The sequence below is a fragment of the Leuresthes tenuis genome, unplaced genomic scaffold (genome assembly GCF_036924035.1).
Source record: "Leuresthes tenuis unplaced genomic scaffold, fLeuTen1.0.hap1 SCAF_14, whole genome shotgun sequence".
Taxonomy (NCBI): Eukaryota; Metazoa; Chordata; class Actinopteri; order Atheriniformes; family Atherinopsidae; genus Leuresthes; species Leuresthes tenuis.
In genome coordinates this window covers 632,501-648,812 of record NW_027325368.1, presented here as the reverse complement: position 1 = coordinate 648,812, position 16,312 = coordinate 632,501, and the positions used below count along the sequence as shown (strand labels likewise).

Here is a 16,312-nt window from a genome sequence, read left to right as displayed (position 1 = left end):
AAAAAAAACAGCGAAGAAGAATAGCTGCTAGCTGTTAGCGGTTAGCTCCCAGCGTCATGGCGGAACTCAACCGGCAGCTGCAGGAATATTTGGCCCAGTCCAAAGGTGGCAGCGCCAAGACCATCTCCCAGTCCAGCTCCAGCACCACGTTGAACATGGAGGACCCGGAGACGGTACCGGGAAGCTGGTTCGGTCGGTGGTCCAGCCCGTGGCCGGGAGGCCGCAGCGGCAGTCCGTCCAGTCAGAGCTCCAGTGTAAACAGCGGATTTTCTTGGCCGTGGTCGGCCGAGCCGGACCCCTGCCTGCCAGGAATGAGTCGCCGGCAGCGGCTGGTGGCTTTCGGGGTGTGCGCGCTGTTCTCCGCGCTGTGCTTCGGACTATCGGCGCTTTATGCGCCGCTGCTGCTGCTCTACGCCCGGAAGTTCGCGCTGCTGTGGTCGCTCGGCTCGCTGTTCGCTATCGCGGCTGTGGCGGTCCTGCGGGGGCCAAGCAGACTGGCCGCCGGCCTGCCCACCTCCCCGGGAGCCGCGGTTTACCTGTGCGCCCTGGGGGGGACCTTATACGCGGCGTTGAGCCTCCACAGCACCGTGCTGACCGCACTTGGAGCCGCCCTGCAGGTCGCCGTCATCCTCGGCTACGTGGTGTCGCTGCTGCCCGGGGGGAGCGCCGGGATCCGCTTCATGGGGGGCATGGCGGCGTCCGCCATCAAAAGGACCGTAACCGGGAAAACCATGCCCATCTGACCGGACCCGCCCGAACCGGGCAGATCTGACTGTGCTACATTCCTCTGCTTAGTATTAATCAGCTGATCTGGGGACCAAATGACGTTTCAGTGAAACTTTACCTGTCCAGGTGTGACAGAGGCAAATACCTTTGGTTTCAGCTGGGAAACACCTGATGTCACAGGTTCTGATGAAGAGTTCTGTTATTAAACACATTTAAAGTGACTTTATCACATCGACCTCGGTCCTCATGATGATTTCTATATTTTATTAACTCTGAATGAAAATAAAGATTCTGAACATGTTGAAGTAACAAAACATCCTGTTTATTTCATGTTGGCTCATTATTGACTCCAGGTGGATCAGGAAAGCCCACTGGGGGCCCAGATGGTGAAGAGCAGCTCCAACAGAACCAGTCCAGACTCAGTGAATGTTTCTGATGTTTGTAACTGTCAGTGAATCATAAATAAACTCTTCTCCATCGGACTGAGTCGAGGTTGATGGTCCTCTGAGTGATGAACGGTTCTGATCCGCCGACTTTCTGTCAGTTTTGGATCAGATGAAGTAAGACGCTTCTCTCTGGCGTATTTCTTAGATCTGAAAGTGGGTTTTTAAGGTGGCCCGGTCCATTTTGTTCTTAGTGGTTATAAACAGTGAGGTTCTGACTGGGAGTCAGTGGATCAGAACCGGTCAGACCAGGACCTGATCCATCCTGGACCAGTCTCAAACCTTCCAGCTGCTCCAGGACCTGCAGGCCCAGGACGGCGAGGCCCGCTGCAGGGTCCTGGTTCAGAGAAGAGTCCGGAGGCGGCACAGGGCTGAATCTTTATTGTCCACCTCGGTGGAGTCGTGGAAACACAAAACACTTAGAAATCTGTTACAAAAAGCTGCAGACGAGCTGCGATAAAAGAGACGCAGATACAAACACCACCAGTCCCTACAGTACTTTACACACGCCTCTTCTACCTGTCGGCTCAGCTGGGCACCGCCGCAGACCGCCCGCCGGGACAGGTCACGTGACCAAAAGTCAGTCTGAAGATTTATCAGAGTCTGGTTTCAGGTCTGTGGAGGAACCAGCAGGGAGACGAGGATCATGGGAGGTTCTCTATGGTTCTTTTTAGGACTACCGGCCCCGGACGCTACCCCTTGGTGCCCCTCTGGGAGGTGGTCCTCCCCTCCTGGGGCCCGGTCCTCCTCCAGGACCCCAGCCGCCCCGTGCTCTGCCGGATGGACCATAACCGCCGTCGTCCCTCTGAGGAGGACGACCTGAAGAGACGAGAGAAGAGACCAGAGCAGAGACCAGAGAAGAGACCAGAGCAGAGACCAGAGAAGAGACCAGAGAAGAGACCGGAGAAGAGACCGGAGAAGAGACAAGAGAAGAGACCGGAGAAGAGACAAGAGAAGAGACCAGAGAAGAGACCAGAGAAGAGACCAGAGAAGAGACCGGAGAAGAGACCGGAGAAGAGACCGGAGAAGAGACCGGAGAAGAGACCAGAGAAGAGACCGGAGAAGAGACAAGAGAAGAGACCAGAGAAGAGACCAGAGAAGAGACCAGAGAAGAGACCGGAGAAGAGACCGGAGAAGAGACAAGAGAAGAGACAAGAGAAGAGACAAGAGAAGAGACCGGAGAAGAGACCAGAGAAGAGACCAGAGAAGAGACCAGAGAAGAGACCAGAGCAGAGACCAGAGAAGAGACCAGAGCAGAGACCAGAGAAGAGACCAGAGAAGAGACCGGAGAAGAGACCGGAGAAGAGACAAGAGAAGAGACAAGAGAAGAGACCAGAGAAGAGACCAGAGAAGAGACCAGAGAAGAGACCAGAGAAGAGACCGGAGAAGAGACCGGAGAAGAGACAAGAGAAGAGACAAGAGAAGAGACCAGAGAAGAGACCGGAGAAGAGACCAGAGAAGAGACCAGAGAAGAGACCAGAGAAGAGACCAGAGAAGAGACCAGAGAAGAGACCAGAGAAGAGACCAGAGAAGAGACCGGAGAAGAGACCGGAGAAGAGACAAGAGAAGAGACCAGAGAAGAGACCAGAGAAGAGACCAGAGAAGAGACCAGAGAAGAGACCAGAGAAGAGACCGGAGAAGAGACCAGAGAAGAGACCAGAGAAGAGACCAGAGAAGAGACCAGAGAAGAGACCGGAGAAGAGACCGGAGAAGAGACAAGAGAAGAGACCAGAGAAGAGACCGGAGAAGAGACCAGAGAAGAGACCAGAGAAGAGACCAGAGAAGAGACCAGAGAAGAGACCGGAGAAGAGACCGGAGAAGAGACAAGAGAAGAGACCAGAGAAGAGACCGGAGAAGAGACCAGAGAAGAGACCGGAGAAGAGACCAGAGAAGAGACCAGAGAAGAGACCAGAGAAGAGACCAGAGAAGAGACCGGAGAAGAGACCGGAGAAGAGACCGGAGAAGAGACCGGAGAAGAGACCGGAGAAGAGACCGGAGAAGAGACCAGAGAAGAGACAAGAGAAGAGACCAGAGAAGAGACCGGAGAAGAGACCGGAGAAGAGACCAGAGAAGAGACCGGAGAAGAGACCGGAGAAGAGACCAGAGAAGAGACCAGAGAAGAGACCGGAGAAGAGACCAGAGAAGAGACCAGAGAAGAGACCAGAGAAGAGACCAGAGAAGAGACCAGAGAAGAGACCAGAGAAGAGACCAGAGAAGAGACCGGAGAAGAGACCGGAGAAGAGACCAGAGAAGAGACCAGAGAAGAGACCAGAGAAGAGACCGGAGAAGAGACCGGAGAAGAGACCAGAGAAGAGACCAGAGAAGAGACCAGAGAAGAGACCGGAGAAGAGACCAGAGAAGAGACCAGAGAAGAGACCGGAGAAGAGACCAGAGAAGAGACCAGAGAAGAGACCGGAGAAGAGACCGGAGAAGAGACCAGAGAAGAGACCAGAGAAGAGACCAGAGAAGAGACCAGAGAAGAGACCAGAGAAGAGACCAGAGAAGAGACCAGAGAAGAGACCAGAGAAGAGACCGGAGAAGAGACCGGAGAAGAGACCAGAGAAGAGACCAGAGAAGAGACCGGAGAAGAGACCGGAGAAGAGACCGGAGAAGAGACCAGAGAAGAGACCAGAGAAGAGACCAGAGAAGAGACCAGAGAAGAGACCAGAGAAGAGACCAGAGAAGAGACCGGAGAAGAGACCGGAGAAGAGACCAGAGAAGAGACCAGAGAAGAGACCAGAGAAGAGACCAGAGAAGAGACCAGAGAAGAGACCGGAGAAGAGACCAGAGAAGAGACCAGAGAAGAGACCAGAGAAGAGACAAAGTTCAGTCGTTAAAATCAATATAATTAACCGAAAGCAGATGACTCATAAAAGTGTGTGTGTGGGCACGCCACCTCCGTCGGTTCCTGGCGACTCGCGTTCTCGGGGGTCGCCGGTTCCAGGCCCGTCCTGCCACGGACGCTTGCGTGGCGGCAAAGACGCCATGTCCATCCCCTGCAGAGAGGACGGACGCTCCCGGCCGGCCGGAGACGAGCCGTCGTGCATCTGCTGCCCGTCCCGGTATCCGTCATGACCTAAGACAGGAAGGGGGGGGGCGACCCGGCAGTCAGACTCTGGACCCCATCACAACATTTAGCTCCGACGCCTCAGAATGAGGTGCACAGCAGATCAGAACCAGAACCCAGACAGAGTGGGAGTCCAGCAACCGGACGGTTGGCGGTTCCATTCCTACTCAGAAACTGGTGAAACTGAAACCGGTTTCTGTGGAGGGGGGTCAGTCCACCTCCTTGCCACGGCCGAGGTGCCCTTGAGCAAGGCACCGTACCCCCCTGCCCCCCAGGTCCTGGTACCGGCTGCCCACCGCTCCAGGGTGTGGCCCTGCCTGGTCAACAGGTCCACCTGGAGGGGTTAATCAGTAAATCTGATCTTCTTTGGTTCACCTGTTACAGATTAAACTCAACATCTGAAACCCTGAACTGATCTACTGCGGGTTATTGATCAATCTGAGCAGCAGAAATGAAGCTCTGAACATTCCAGTCTGAGATCATCAGGGCCAGAACCGGACAGCATTTCATCTGAGCACCTTCGGACCCCTCAGAGCCCCCCAGGGGGAGCCAGCTCCTCACCTCCTCCTCTCGGTGGACCTCCTCCTCGCGGTGGCCTCCCTCGGGCCCCCGTGTCCCAGCCTCGGCCCATTTCCTCAGTGTCGTAGCCCTCCTCTTGGCCGCTGTACTCGTCGGGGTAACCTCTGCCTCCGGGCCGGCCGCCGCCTCGGAACCTGCAACAGAATCCAGTTCAGACACAGAACCCAGTTCGGTACTTAGTTCCCTCCATCTCGGACTGAGGTCTCACCTGTCATCCCGCCGTCCTCTGAACTCTCCCCCACCAAAGCGCTCCTCCCAGTTACCGCCGTTCCCACCGCCTCCTCGGTGCCCCCCCCCCTCGGTGCCCCCCACCTCCGCCCCCTTGGTACCCTGGACCGGGTCTCCAGCCCTCCTCTCCTCTGCCGTGGAAGTCCTGTCCTCCATCAAAGTCCTGCGGCCCACGGCGTCCCTGCTGGCTGCCCTCCCAGTACGGTCCAGAACCCTGATCAGGCCCTCCTGGGCCCTGCCGGTCTGGAGGGCCCATGTGGTGTTTGGGTGGTGGCCCCCGAGGGTCTCCTTTATAAGCAGAGAGAACAGCTGTTCTTAGGAATGATCAAACACTGCTTAAGAAAAAACTTGCGGGGCCTCTGAAGACAGACCAGTGATGAAACACTAACCAGGGGCCTGAAAATGGGGCCCCGAGGGACCTTACTGAACCAGCTGTAAAAACTGGTGTGTTACCTTTGTTGCTGGGCCCCTGCTGGCCCATCCCATGCATCATGGGGCCCGAGTTCTGACCCTGCAGAGACCAAAACAGAGTTAATCGATCTCCTCAGCCTTAAACCCACAGATCCTGGACCGGGGCCCCTGACCTCACCTGGTGCTGCATGTACGGAGGCTCCTGCATGTTTCCATGGGGTCCTTGCATGTTACCTGGGGGCCCCTGCATGTTTCCATGGGGACCTTGCATGTTAGCTGGGGGGCCCTGCATTTTTCCATGGGGTCCTTGCATGTTACCTGGGGGCCCCTGCATGTTTCCATGGGGTCCTTGCATGTTACCTGGGGGCCCCTGCAAGTTTCCATGGGGTCCTTGCATGTTACCAGGGGGTCCCTGCATGTTTCCAGGAGGTCCATGTATCCCTCCTGGGGGCCCTTGCATGCTGCCCATCCCATAGTTGTTTGACATGCTGCCATGTGTCCTGGTTGGGGGCCCCATCATCCCACCCTGCATGGGGCCCTGGGGGCCCATCATGTTCCCTTGAGGTGGTATCATTCCCCCTTGCGGTGGGGGCCCCTGAGGGTCCCTTGGACCCATTCCTCGAGAAGGGGGCCCCATCATCCCACCGGGGGGGCCCTGCATCCCTCTGGGTCCCATACCATGAGGCCCTTGAGGGCCCATGTTTCTCGGAGGGCCAGGATGTCTCTGTGGCCCCTGCATGTCTGATGGTCCCATGCTCTGAGGGGGTCCCTGATGAGACTGGGGTCCAGAAGATGGCCCCATCTGTCCAGGCTGCATGAATGGAGGCTGCATGCCTCCGGGGCCCATAGGAGGACCCATGTTGTTGGGCATCTGCTGGGGAGGCATGTTCGGAGTGAAGCCCTGCTGTCCGGGAGGCATGGGGCCCCCGCCAGGACCGGAGAAGGGGGGCATAGAGCCCGGTCCTTGCAGGGGCCCCATGGATCCATCTGGGTTCATCTGGTTCATCTTCATTTGCTGCAGAGACACAGAACCAGAACATTATTCTGTGTGAACACTCAGATAAATCTTCTCTACGTGGAACATTAAAATGTTTAAACTGAGCTTCGTGAACAATTTCACATCTTTCAGAGTTAAAACTGATCTGAACAACCGTTCGGGGGTCAAACCCTTCGGGGGTCAAACCCTTCGGGGGTCAAACAGTTCGGGGGTCAAACCGTTCGGGGGTCAAACCGTTCGGGGGTCAAACAGTTCGGGGGTCAAACCCTTCGGGGGTCAAACCCTTCGGGGGTCAAACAGTTCGGGGGTCAAACCGTTCGGGGGTCAAACCGTTCGGGGGTCAAACCGTTCGGGGGTCAAACCGTTCGGGGGTCAAACCCTTCGGGGGTCAAACCCTTCGGGGGTCAAACCCTTCGGGGGTCAAACAGTTCGGGGGTCAAACCGTTCGGGGGTCAAACCCTTCGGGGGTCAAACAGTTCGGGGGTCAAACCGTTCGGGGGTCAAACCGTTCGGGGGTCAAACCGTTCGGGAGTCAAACCCTTCGGGAGTCAAACCCTTCGGGAGTCAAACCGTTCGGGGGTCAAACCGTTCGGGGGTCAAACCGTTCGGGGGTCAAACAGTTCGGGAGTCAAACAGTTCGGGAGTCAAACCCTTCGGGAGTCAAACCCTTCGGGAGTCAAACCCTTCGGGAGTCAAACCCTTCGGGAGTCAAACCCTTCGGGAGTCAAACCCTTCAGGAGTCAAACCGTTCGGGAGTCAAACCGTTCAGGGGTTAAACCGTTCGGGAGTTAAACCGTTCAGGAGTTAAACCGTTCAGGAGTCAAACCGTTCGGGAGTCAAACCGTTCGGGAGTTAAACAGTTCGGGAGTTAAACCGTTCAGGAGTGACCAACACTCACTTCCAGCAGCATGGGGTTGGTGTACTGCAGTGCTGCCATCTCCTGTTCCAGCTCCGCCTGCGTTTTCTTCTTCCCCTCCACCTTCTGCTCCACCTTTCGGTCTTTGGGCAGATCTCCAGAAGGGGGCATCATGGGTACTTTGTTCTCCGCCCAGGCCTGCAGACAGACATCCGTTCAGTTCCTCGTTGTACAGCAGCACCCATCAGGGGCCTCAGCTCCGACACTCACCTGCTGGAACTGTGCTGGGATTGGTTTGGCATAAGGAACTTTCTTCTGAGGGACCTTCTTGGCATCCTTACCCATGACCTCATCCATGCCCCAGTCCAGACCGGGGATGGACATCTCCACCTCTGGCGCCGCCTCTTTACCTGCGGACACACCCCAGTTACGCCCGAGTCATCGGAAGGCAAAGGGCGATTCTTTTCCCAGGTGTGAAACTTACTGCTCTGCTCCTGCTCCATCGCTGCCTTAAGCTGCTCCGGGATGCCCATCCCAGGGATGGCGGCCACACTGTTCGGCTCCATGTCATCTGAAACAAAGCAACACCGACCCGTCAGCTACGGAGGCTGCACCATCCAGCCTCATGCTGTTTGTCCCCTGCGGCTCACCGTACTCCACGCCATCCTCTGACATCCCAGGCAGTAGGTTCAGGTTGTAGCGGTCTCTCATCTTGTCACCAGGCCGGTTCCTTGTCCAGAACTTGCTGAGGAAGCGAACCGAGAAGAGCTCAAACAAACATCTGCACAGCTGTAGAGCCTCAGTAAAGAGTGTCAGAGTAACAGGAAGCAGCATCATGACCATGGATTCTGCTGCAGATACAGTGCTGTGCACGCTGTGCTGTGCACGCTGTGCTGTGCACGCTGTGCTGTGCACGCTGTGCTGTGCACGTAGTGTTGTGCACGTTGTGCACGCTGTGCTGTGCACGTGGTGCACGTTGTTTACCTGGTGTGGTCGTTGGAACCAGAGCACAGGATGTGACCCAGCGGGTGCCAGGCCAGACTCCAGATCATCCCCTCATGAGCCATCTCCATGCCTCCAACCTCCTTCTCCACCCTGTCACAAACAACAAGAACATCAGTGGACAAGCAGTAACAGGTTCAGACAGGTTCTGTTCAGGTCCTGTTCAGCTTCTGTTCAGGTCCTGTTCAGGTCCTGTTCAGGTTCTGTTCAGGTTCTGTTCAGGTTCGTGGTTCTCACCCGGTGTGCCAGAAAAGCAGCGATCCATCTGAGCCTCCACTGGCGAACAGGCCCTCGTGGACTGGATGCCAGGCCACCGCTGAAGACAGAAGAGACGTGTTTCGGCAAAAGGGTTCAACAGTTGAAAATGATGCAACGCCTTTTGAACCGAGGAAAGGTCTGTGTGTGGCTCACCTGTGGCCTCCTTCTTGTGGCCCCTGAACACCTGCAGCTCCTCCTTCAGGTTCCTGATGTCAAACAGTTTGCACAAGTGGTCCCGGGACGCTGTGAGCAGCCAGTTCCCGTTAAGGTTCCACTTAACCTCCATCACCGTGTTCTTGTGGGCGTGGCTGAGGAGAGAAACCAGCTCGAGTGAACCGCCTGTTGCCATGACAACCACAGCAACACAGCGCAGGTGAGTGTGTGAGGTGCTCTCACAGTGTGGCCAGACTCTGTCCGGTCTTTGGGTCCCAGAACTTGATGGGCTGCTGGCTGTCTTTGCTGCCCGACACCACCAGGCCTTTGGTGGGATGCCAGTCCACACACTTCACATCAGCACCGTGACCTGCGCACACACACATTATACTGACCGTGGGCCCCAGAACCTCGCCCCGCGGCAATCACCATAAAGTGACACCTTAAAAAAAACAATATTTGCACGATTAAATAAAAATGTAAACATTCATTTAAACTTTTAGCTGGATTTCCACCAGAGTTTTCCTTCTTCTACTGAATTAAATCCATCACCACAGCCTGCAGCGTTCCCTGTGGCGACTCTACACAGCAGAGTTTAGCTCCTTCTCTTTGGTGACGGCAGGATCAATAACTGCTGCTGGACTTCTTATCAAACTTGGATTTCTGATCCCGACTGAAGAAAACTGGCGTCTGGTTTCTTCTTGTCGAGTCTTTAGATCAAAGTGTCTCGGTTCTGCCTGTCAGCTGTGACGTTTTATGGACTGTTTATGACGGCGGGGCCCTCAGCGGGGCCCTCAGCGGGGCCCTCAGCAGCTCCTTCAGTTACTGTGTAATTCACTGTGTGAACTAATTCATGCTGAGATAATTCAACATGCACAATAAGTATTTAGCTTCTTCATCTCTTTCAACTGTGCATTTATTGTGTTTAAGTGCTCCTTTTCTACCCCTTTACTACGGTTTTCCTGCTCTGTTCTGCTGGGGGTTCACTTAAATTTCCCCGTTGTGGGATCAATAAAGTAAAATCTTATCTTTTAGAAGGAACCTGAAGGAAAAAAGAGCAGCCAGGTGTAACGGGAGCTGGTTCTGACCCAAAAAGGCCTTTTTGAAACCACATGAGCTAATCAGGCAACTAGAAACATGAAAGTCTGACTTAAGGTGTCCTCATACATGCGTTTGCTTTAACTTCTGAGAGTTGTTTGGCCGCTCAGAGCCACCGTACACACATGTGTTTATCCAGCATGACTAACTGAAGGTGGGTGAGCAGCAAACTGGACCTCTGAGCTCCTGAAATACTCCCTCCAGGTAACTCTGCCTGTTTTATCAGCTGATGAGACTCTCGGGTCTCAGACCGGTTCTGATCCAGGTCTTACTTTCTCTCCTGTGAGTGTGTGTGCGTGGATCAGCTGACGTGGCGTCCAGCTGCACAGCGTGTACCTCTGAGGATCCTCTCCTCGTGGCAGCGCAGGAAGTCCCAGATCCGAACGGTGCCGTCGTCGGAGCAGGTGGCAAACTTGTTATCCGTGGGAGAAAAACTGGAGGAAGAGGAGAATCAATCAATCCACATTTATTCATATCGCACCTGAGAAGGACCAGAGACTGACCAAAGTGCTTCACAATTCCAAAAGCAGATTTAAAAGTAATTACACAGAAAGCAAGACAACAGAAAGGTGAGCCACAGCCCGAGAAAAGCCAGTTTAAATAGCTTTTTAATCTGGCTTTGAGCTGTAGTAGGTCTGAGTATTCCAAGACTTAGGCCCTGCCACTGCAAAGGTTGGGCCACCGCGCAGGTTGGGCCACTGCCAAGGTAGGGCCACTGCCAAGGTAGGGCCACTGCCAAGGTAGGGCCACTGCAAAGGTTGGGCCACCGCAAAGGTTGGGCCACTGCAAAGGTTGGGCCACCGCAAAGGTTGGGCCACCGCCAAGGTTGGGCCACCGCCAAGGTTGGGCCACCGCAAAGGTTGGGCCACTGCAAAGGTTGGGCCACCGCCAAGGTTGGGCCACTGCAAAGGTTGGGCCACCGCCAAGGTTGGGCCACCGCAAAGGTTGGGCCACTGCAAAGGTTGGGCCACCGCCAAGGTTGGGCCACCGCAAAGGTTGGGCCACCGCCAAGGTTGGGCCACCGCCAAGGTTGGGCCACCGCAAAGGTTGGGCCACTGCAAAGGTTGGGCCACCGCCAAGGTTGGGCCACTGCAAAGGTTGGGCCACCGCCAAGGTTGGGCCACCGCAAAGGTAGGGCCACTGCAAAGGTTGGGCCACCGCCAAGGTTGGGCCACCGCAAAGGTTGGGCCACTGCAAAGGTTGGGCCACCGCCAAGGTTGGGCCACCGCCAAGGTTGGGCCACCGCAAAGGTTGGGCCACCGCAAAGGTTGGGCCACCGCCAAGGTTGGGCCACCGCCAAGGTTGGGCCACCGCAAAGGTTGGGCCACCGTAAAGGTTGGGCCACTGCAAAGGTTGGGCCACCGCAAAGGTTGGGCCACCGCAAAGGTTGGGCCACTGCAAAGGTTGGGCCACCGCAAAGGTTGGGCCACTGCAAAGGTTGGGCCACTGCAAAGGTTGGGCCACCGCCAAGGTTGGGCCACCGCCAAGGTTGGGCCACCGCAAAGGTTGGGCCACTGCCAAGGTAGGGCCACTGCCAAGGTAGGGCCACTGCAAAGGTTGGGCCACCGCAAAGGTTGGGCCACTGCAAAGGTTGGGCCACCGCAAAGGTTGGGCCACCGCCAAGGTTGGGCCACCGCCAAGGTTGGGCCACCGCAAAGGTTGGGCCACTGCAAAGGTTGGGCCACCGCCAAGGTTGGGCCACCGCCAAGGTTGGGCCACCGCAAAGGTTGGGCCACCGCCAAGGTTGGGCCACCGCCAAGGTTGGGCCACCGCAAAGGTTGGGCCACCGTAAAGGTTGGGCCACTGCAAAGGTTGGGCCACCGCAAAGGTTGGGCCACCGCAAAGGTTGGGCCACTGCAAAGGTTGGGCCACCGCAAAGGTTGGGCCACTGCAAAGGTTGGGCCACTGCAAAGGTTGGGCCACCGCCAAGGTTGGGCCACCGCCAAGGTTGGGCCACCGCAAAGGTTGGGCCACCGCCAAGGTTGGGCCACCGCCAAGGTTGGGCCACCGCAAAGGTTGGGCCACTGCAAAGGTTGGGCCACTGCAAAGGTTGGGCCACCGCCAAGGTTGGGCCACCGCAAAGGTTGGGCCACTGCAAAGGTTGGGCCACTGCAAAGGTTGGGCCACTGCAAAGGTTGGGCCACCGCCAAGGTTGGGCCACTGCAAAGGTTGGGCCACTGCAAAGGTTGGGCCACTGCAAAGGTTGGGCCACTGCGTTGGGGGGGGGGGATGCAAGGCCATTAACTGCGTTGAAAACAAATAACGTTTTAAACTGGATCCCAGATTTTACAGGAGTAAAGTCCAGGTGTGACGTGGACAAGTCAGAAAATCAACCAGCGTGATGTCAGGTTAATCGGTGCAACGCATGGGAGGAGCACCGGCCCAACAGAACCAGGGGCCCAACAGAACCAGGGGCCCAGGTCCTCAGACTTGGTTTTCAGTAACGAAACAAAAGCAGAACTCCGTTTCACTCATCCTGCACAGGTAAATGGGGGCGGGGCCTTTACAGTTCTGTGTCAGGAGGCATCTGATTGGTCCAGGCTGATCCCAGCCTGTCCCAGAGTCAGCCTGGATGAAAGAACAGGAGTGGATGGGTTCTTCTGGCAGGTGAGCTGGACTGGAGGTAAAAACTGACCCGGTTCCACAGGACTTCAGACCCGTTAACACGCTTCACCATCACCTGGTCACCGTGGTGATGAGCATGCCCCATGCCAACATCTCCGTTATGGCTCGAGTAATTTCTCGTGCCGTTTTGACGAAGCTTCATACTCGCTGTGCTGGCGTGACTCGCTCTTTCACAAACACGCCGTTTACCATATAAGGCTTTAAGGTGTTTCATTAAATGTTGAAGTTTATCGTTGGAAACAGTAGCAAGACATTTAGCACAATACCGCATCATCAGGATTATTCCACACAACTGCAGTACTGCTCCTCTTAGACACTGAAGCCTCTTTAGTGTCGGCTGCTATCGGGTCCGAGGCCTGAAGCCTGAGGCCCGAAGCCTGAGGCCCGAAGCCCGAGGCCTGAGGCCCGAAGCCCAAAGCCCGAAGCCTGAGGCCCGAAGCCTGAGGCCCGAAGCCTGAGGCCCGAAGCCTGAGGCCCGAAGCCTGAGGCCCAAAGCCCGGGGCCTGAGGCCCAAGGCCCGAAGCCCAAAGCCCGAAGCCTGAGGCCCGAAGCCCGAGGCCCGAAGCCTGAGGCCCGAAGCCTGAGGCCCGAAGCCCGGGGCCTGAGGCCCGAAGCCCAAAGCCTGAAGCCTGAGGCCCGAGGCCCGAAGCCTGAGGCCCGAAGCCTGAGGCCCGAAGCCCGGGGCCCAAGGCCCGAAGCCTGAGGCCCGAAGCCCGAAGCCTGAGGCCCGAAGCCTGAGGCCCGAAGCCCGGGGCCTGAGGCCCGAAGCCCAAAGCCTGAAGCCTGAGGCCCGAAGCCTGAGGCCCGAAGCCTGAGGCCCGAAGCCCGGGGCCCGAAGCCCGGGGCCTGAGGCCCGAAGCCTGAGGCCCGAGGCCCGGGGCCCGAGGCCCGAAGCCCGAGGCCCAAAGCCTGATCCACCGAACCACAGTTGTCCCACCGCTGATTCCTTTTATCGTGCGAGTGCTAAATGAGGAGCAGACGAGCTGCGACGGAACAGCGACTTCAGTCTGAAGAAACATGGACCTGCCAGAACCGGACCTACAGCGTCCTCCTGGTGTTTGGGACAAAGTCACAGGAAGGCCAGATTCCAAGAAGTCCTTAAGGGAGCTGCAGTCCTGGAAAAAGGTGTTCTGGGTAGACCAGGCCCAGAAGAACCTGCATCAGAGTGAAGAAGGTGTGGCGACCAACAGGAACCAAGATCCAAAGCAGCTGCTCTGCTGCCTGAGGACAAAAAGGTTCTACCTGATGGGCCTGAGATGAAGGAAAATTACTTCAGTCAGGAGGAGCGGGGGGGGGGCTGTACCCATGTAATCAGAACCAGGTCAGATCAAAGGTTCTGATCCAAACTCCCAAACCTTGAAGTGACTCAGTATCTAACAGCTGGAGGCGCTGCAGGTAGCGGCGACTCGGTTCTTTCTTCTTCTGTTGGTCACAGATCCAGTTGGTGGTTCTGTACCGTGGGACCGTCGGCGCCACCGTTCTGGCTGCTGGGCCTCAGCTCCAGGTGCTTTGGCATTTTTTCAAATGTGAGTTTGAATGTTTAAAATCTGAAAGCAACTTTTAACCTGCAGGCTGGTACGGAACCCCAGGAGGGACATTATTCACCTCCATTTGCTTTAAAATCCTCCTGCTCCAACGAGCCAATCAGAGCAGAGCAGACCCTGTTGTCAGGGAAACATCTGATCAGAACCCGCTTCCTGTGGATCGATGGAGGCGTGACGTCACCGTACCGGTGACTGCTGAGGCAGATGCATTCAGGGACCTCCCAGGTTGAATATGCAGGTGGGGGTGAGGTCATTGAACGCATCACCACCACAGCTGAGCCCCTTTCAAGTCGTCTGGAAGCTGGAACGTTCCAACTCACCCCTGAACACCTCGTCCGGAGGTGCTCTTCTCCGGTTGCAGGAATCTGACCCAGCTCCGCTGAAGGAGGCAACGGAGACAGCGTGATCAGGTTCTGGCGCTGCTGGACTCTGCAGAGGCTCATGGACGCCACAGGTGGTGACCCTGATGAGTCACAGGAGGGAGGGGCCTGAAGGAGGAGCTCCCAGCTGTGTTTCAGGTGCACATGTGGAGGTGAAACCTTTATTCAAACACACCAGCAGCCGGTTGGAGCCGGTTCTGACCAGCAGCAGAGGCGCTGCCCACTTTATTCACTGATCCTGCTAAAACTTTATTGGTTGTGGGCCTTTAATGACCCGGAGGCGTCCACCCAAACCGGCAGCGACCCACAGAGGCTGCAGCGACTTGACTTTATTCAACAAATCACAGAAACGGCTCAGCAGGCAGAACATCAGCAGCACACGCTCACATCTGTCCAACCACAGCCAGCAGCACGTGGCCACGCCCCCGTGAGGCCGCGCCCCCGTGAGGCCGCGCCCCCAGGTGGCCGCCAACTACAGAGTGGGAGATTGGGTAGAAACCTGGCTTCTCTGATGGCCTCCTTGTGAGCCTGGAACATCTTGACGTTGTTCATGTTGGACTGCCAGTACTTCACGTAGCCGCCGTGGTCGGCCGTCAGCATCCACATGTCGTTATGAGACCAGGTCATGGCCCGGACCGGGCTGTCGTGGGCCTGCGGGGACACAAGTTTCAGTCACAACATGGAGAAAAAAGAGAAAACCGGACTCGCTGTGCAGAGAATCCTTTCAGCTCTGCCTTTATTTAACGAAAGCAGATCAGAGGTCAGAGAACTGCTGAGGGACCTGAAAGCTCAGAACTTTAATCATTTAAATGTGCTGACATCACTGATGACATCACTTTTTATTCTTTTTCTCTAAATTTCACCCGAACATCTTCAACGTCCTGTTAGCTTCATGGGCTAACACCTGTTAGCTTCATCTGTTAGCTTCAGCTGCTTTCATCTTTTAGCTTCAGGAGCCAACACCTGTTAGCTTAATCTGCTAACATCTGTTAGCTTCATCTGTTAGCTTCAGCTGCTTTCATCTGTTAGCTTCAGGAGCCAACACCTGTTAGCTTCAGGAGCCAACACCTGTTAGCTTCAGCTGCTAACACCTGTTAGCTTCAGGAGCCAACACCTGTTAGCGTCAGCTGTTAACACCTGTTAGCTTCATCTGTTAGCTTCATAAGCCAACAACTGTTAGCTTCAGCTGCTAAAACCTGTTAGCTTCATCTGTTAGCTTCAGCTGCTAACACCTGTTAGCTTCCTCTGTTAGCTTCAGGAGCCAACACCTGTTAGCTTCCTCTGTTAGCTTCAGGAGCCAACACCTGTTAGCTTCCTCTGTTAGCTTCAGGAGCCAACACCTGTTAGCTTCATCTGCTAACACCTGTTAGCTTCATCTGCTAACACCCGTTAGCTTCATCTGCTAACACCCGTTAGCTTCATCTGCTAACACCCGTTAGCTTCAGCTGCTAACACCCGTTAGCTTCAGGAGCTAACAGCGTTTTATTTCATTCATCGGTTACCTGGTGGCAGAAACCAGCTCCGATGTGGGACTTTCAGCTGGGGGCGGGGCTTAAAGGGCTAAAACATCAGTTTCACATTTCAGGCTGAAACCACGTGTGGGAACTTTAGGGGGCTGGTAACGAGGTGGCGTTGTGGTTCTGATCCGTGGTTCTGATTGGAGGGTTACCGTCGGTACATTGATGCCCCACAGCTGGAAAGATGTTTACCTGCAGGATGGTCTCGAAGTTGAAGGTGAGTCCGTTCCACAGCGTGAACTCCCCGCTGGACGCTCCGGTCACCAGCCGGCGACCTTCAGGCGTCCACTGCAGAACACAGGAAACAGTGGGTCACATGATCAGGCCGGTGAGAGCCGGCTACCTGTGTGGCGTGAACAGGAAGTGATGCGGCGGCGGCGGCGACGACTCACCCGAATCACGAACACGGGACACTTTACTTTGTTGGT

The 16,312-nt window shown here is 55.9% G+C and overlaps 2 protein-coding genes across 2 annotated transcripts in view; one reads left to right on the top strand and one right to left on the bottom strand.

The window, feature by feature from the left end:
• On the top strand, positions 1–1,208 carry sft2d3 (SFT2 domain containing 3). The gene has a single exon (XM_072364619.1). The coding sequence runs from the start codon at positions 57–59 to the stop codon at positions 741–743; it is 687 nt and encodes a 228-aa protein (XP_072220720.1). The 5' UTR covers positions 1–56; the 3' UTR covers positions 744–1,208.
• Positions 1,209–1,535: 327 nt separating this feature from the next.
• The window catches only part of wdr33 (WD repeat domain 33), a 23,697-nt gene continuing 8,920 nt past the window's right edge, over positions 1,536–16,312 (bottom strand). The window contains 19 exon segments of the mRNA XM_072364618.1: positions 1,536–1,988; positions 4,066–4,245; positions 4,798–4,949; positions 5,024–5,112; positions 5,114–5,331; positions 5,497–5,554; positions 5,633–6,469; positions 7,350–7,505; positions 7,578–7,717; positions 7,792–7,878; positions 7,958–8,052; positions 8,292–8,402; positions 8,547–8,625; positions 8,721–8,875; positions 8,964–9,090; positions 10,155–10,252; positions 14,867–15,018; positions 16,077–16,172; positions 16,277–16,312. The exon segment at positions 16,277–16,312 is cut by the window's right edge and continues 69 nt beyond it. Coding sequence (XP_072220719.1) covers positions 1,846–1,988; positions 4,066–4,245; positions 4,798–4,949; positions 5,024–5,112; positions 5,114–5,331; positions 5,497–5,554; positions 5,633–6,469; positions 7,350–7,505; positions 7,578–7,717; positions 7,792–7,878; positions 7,958–8,052; positions 8,292–8,402; positions 8,547–8,625; positions 8,721–8,875; positions 8,964–9,090; positions 10,155–10,252; positions 14,867–15,018; positions 16,077–16,172; positions 16,277–16,312 — 3,009 coding nt within the window. The 3' untranslated portion in view covers positions 1,536–1,845.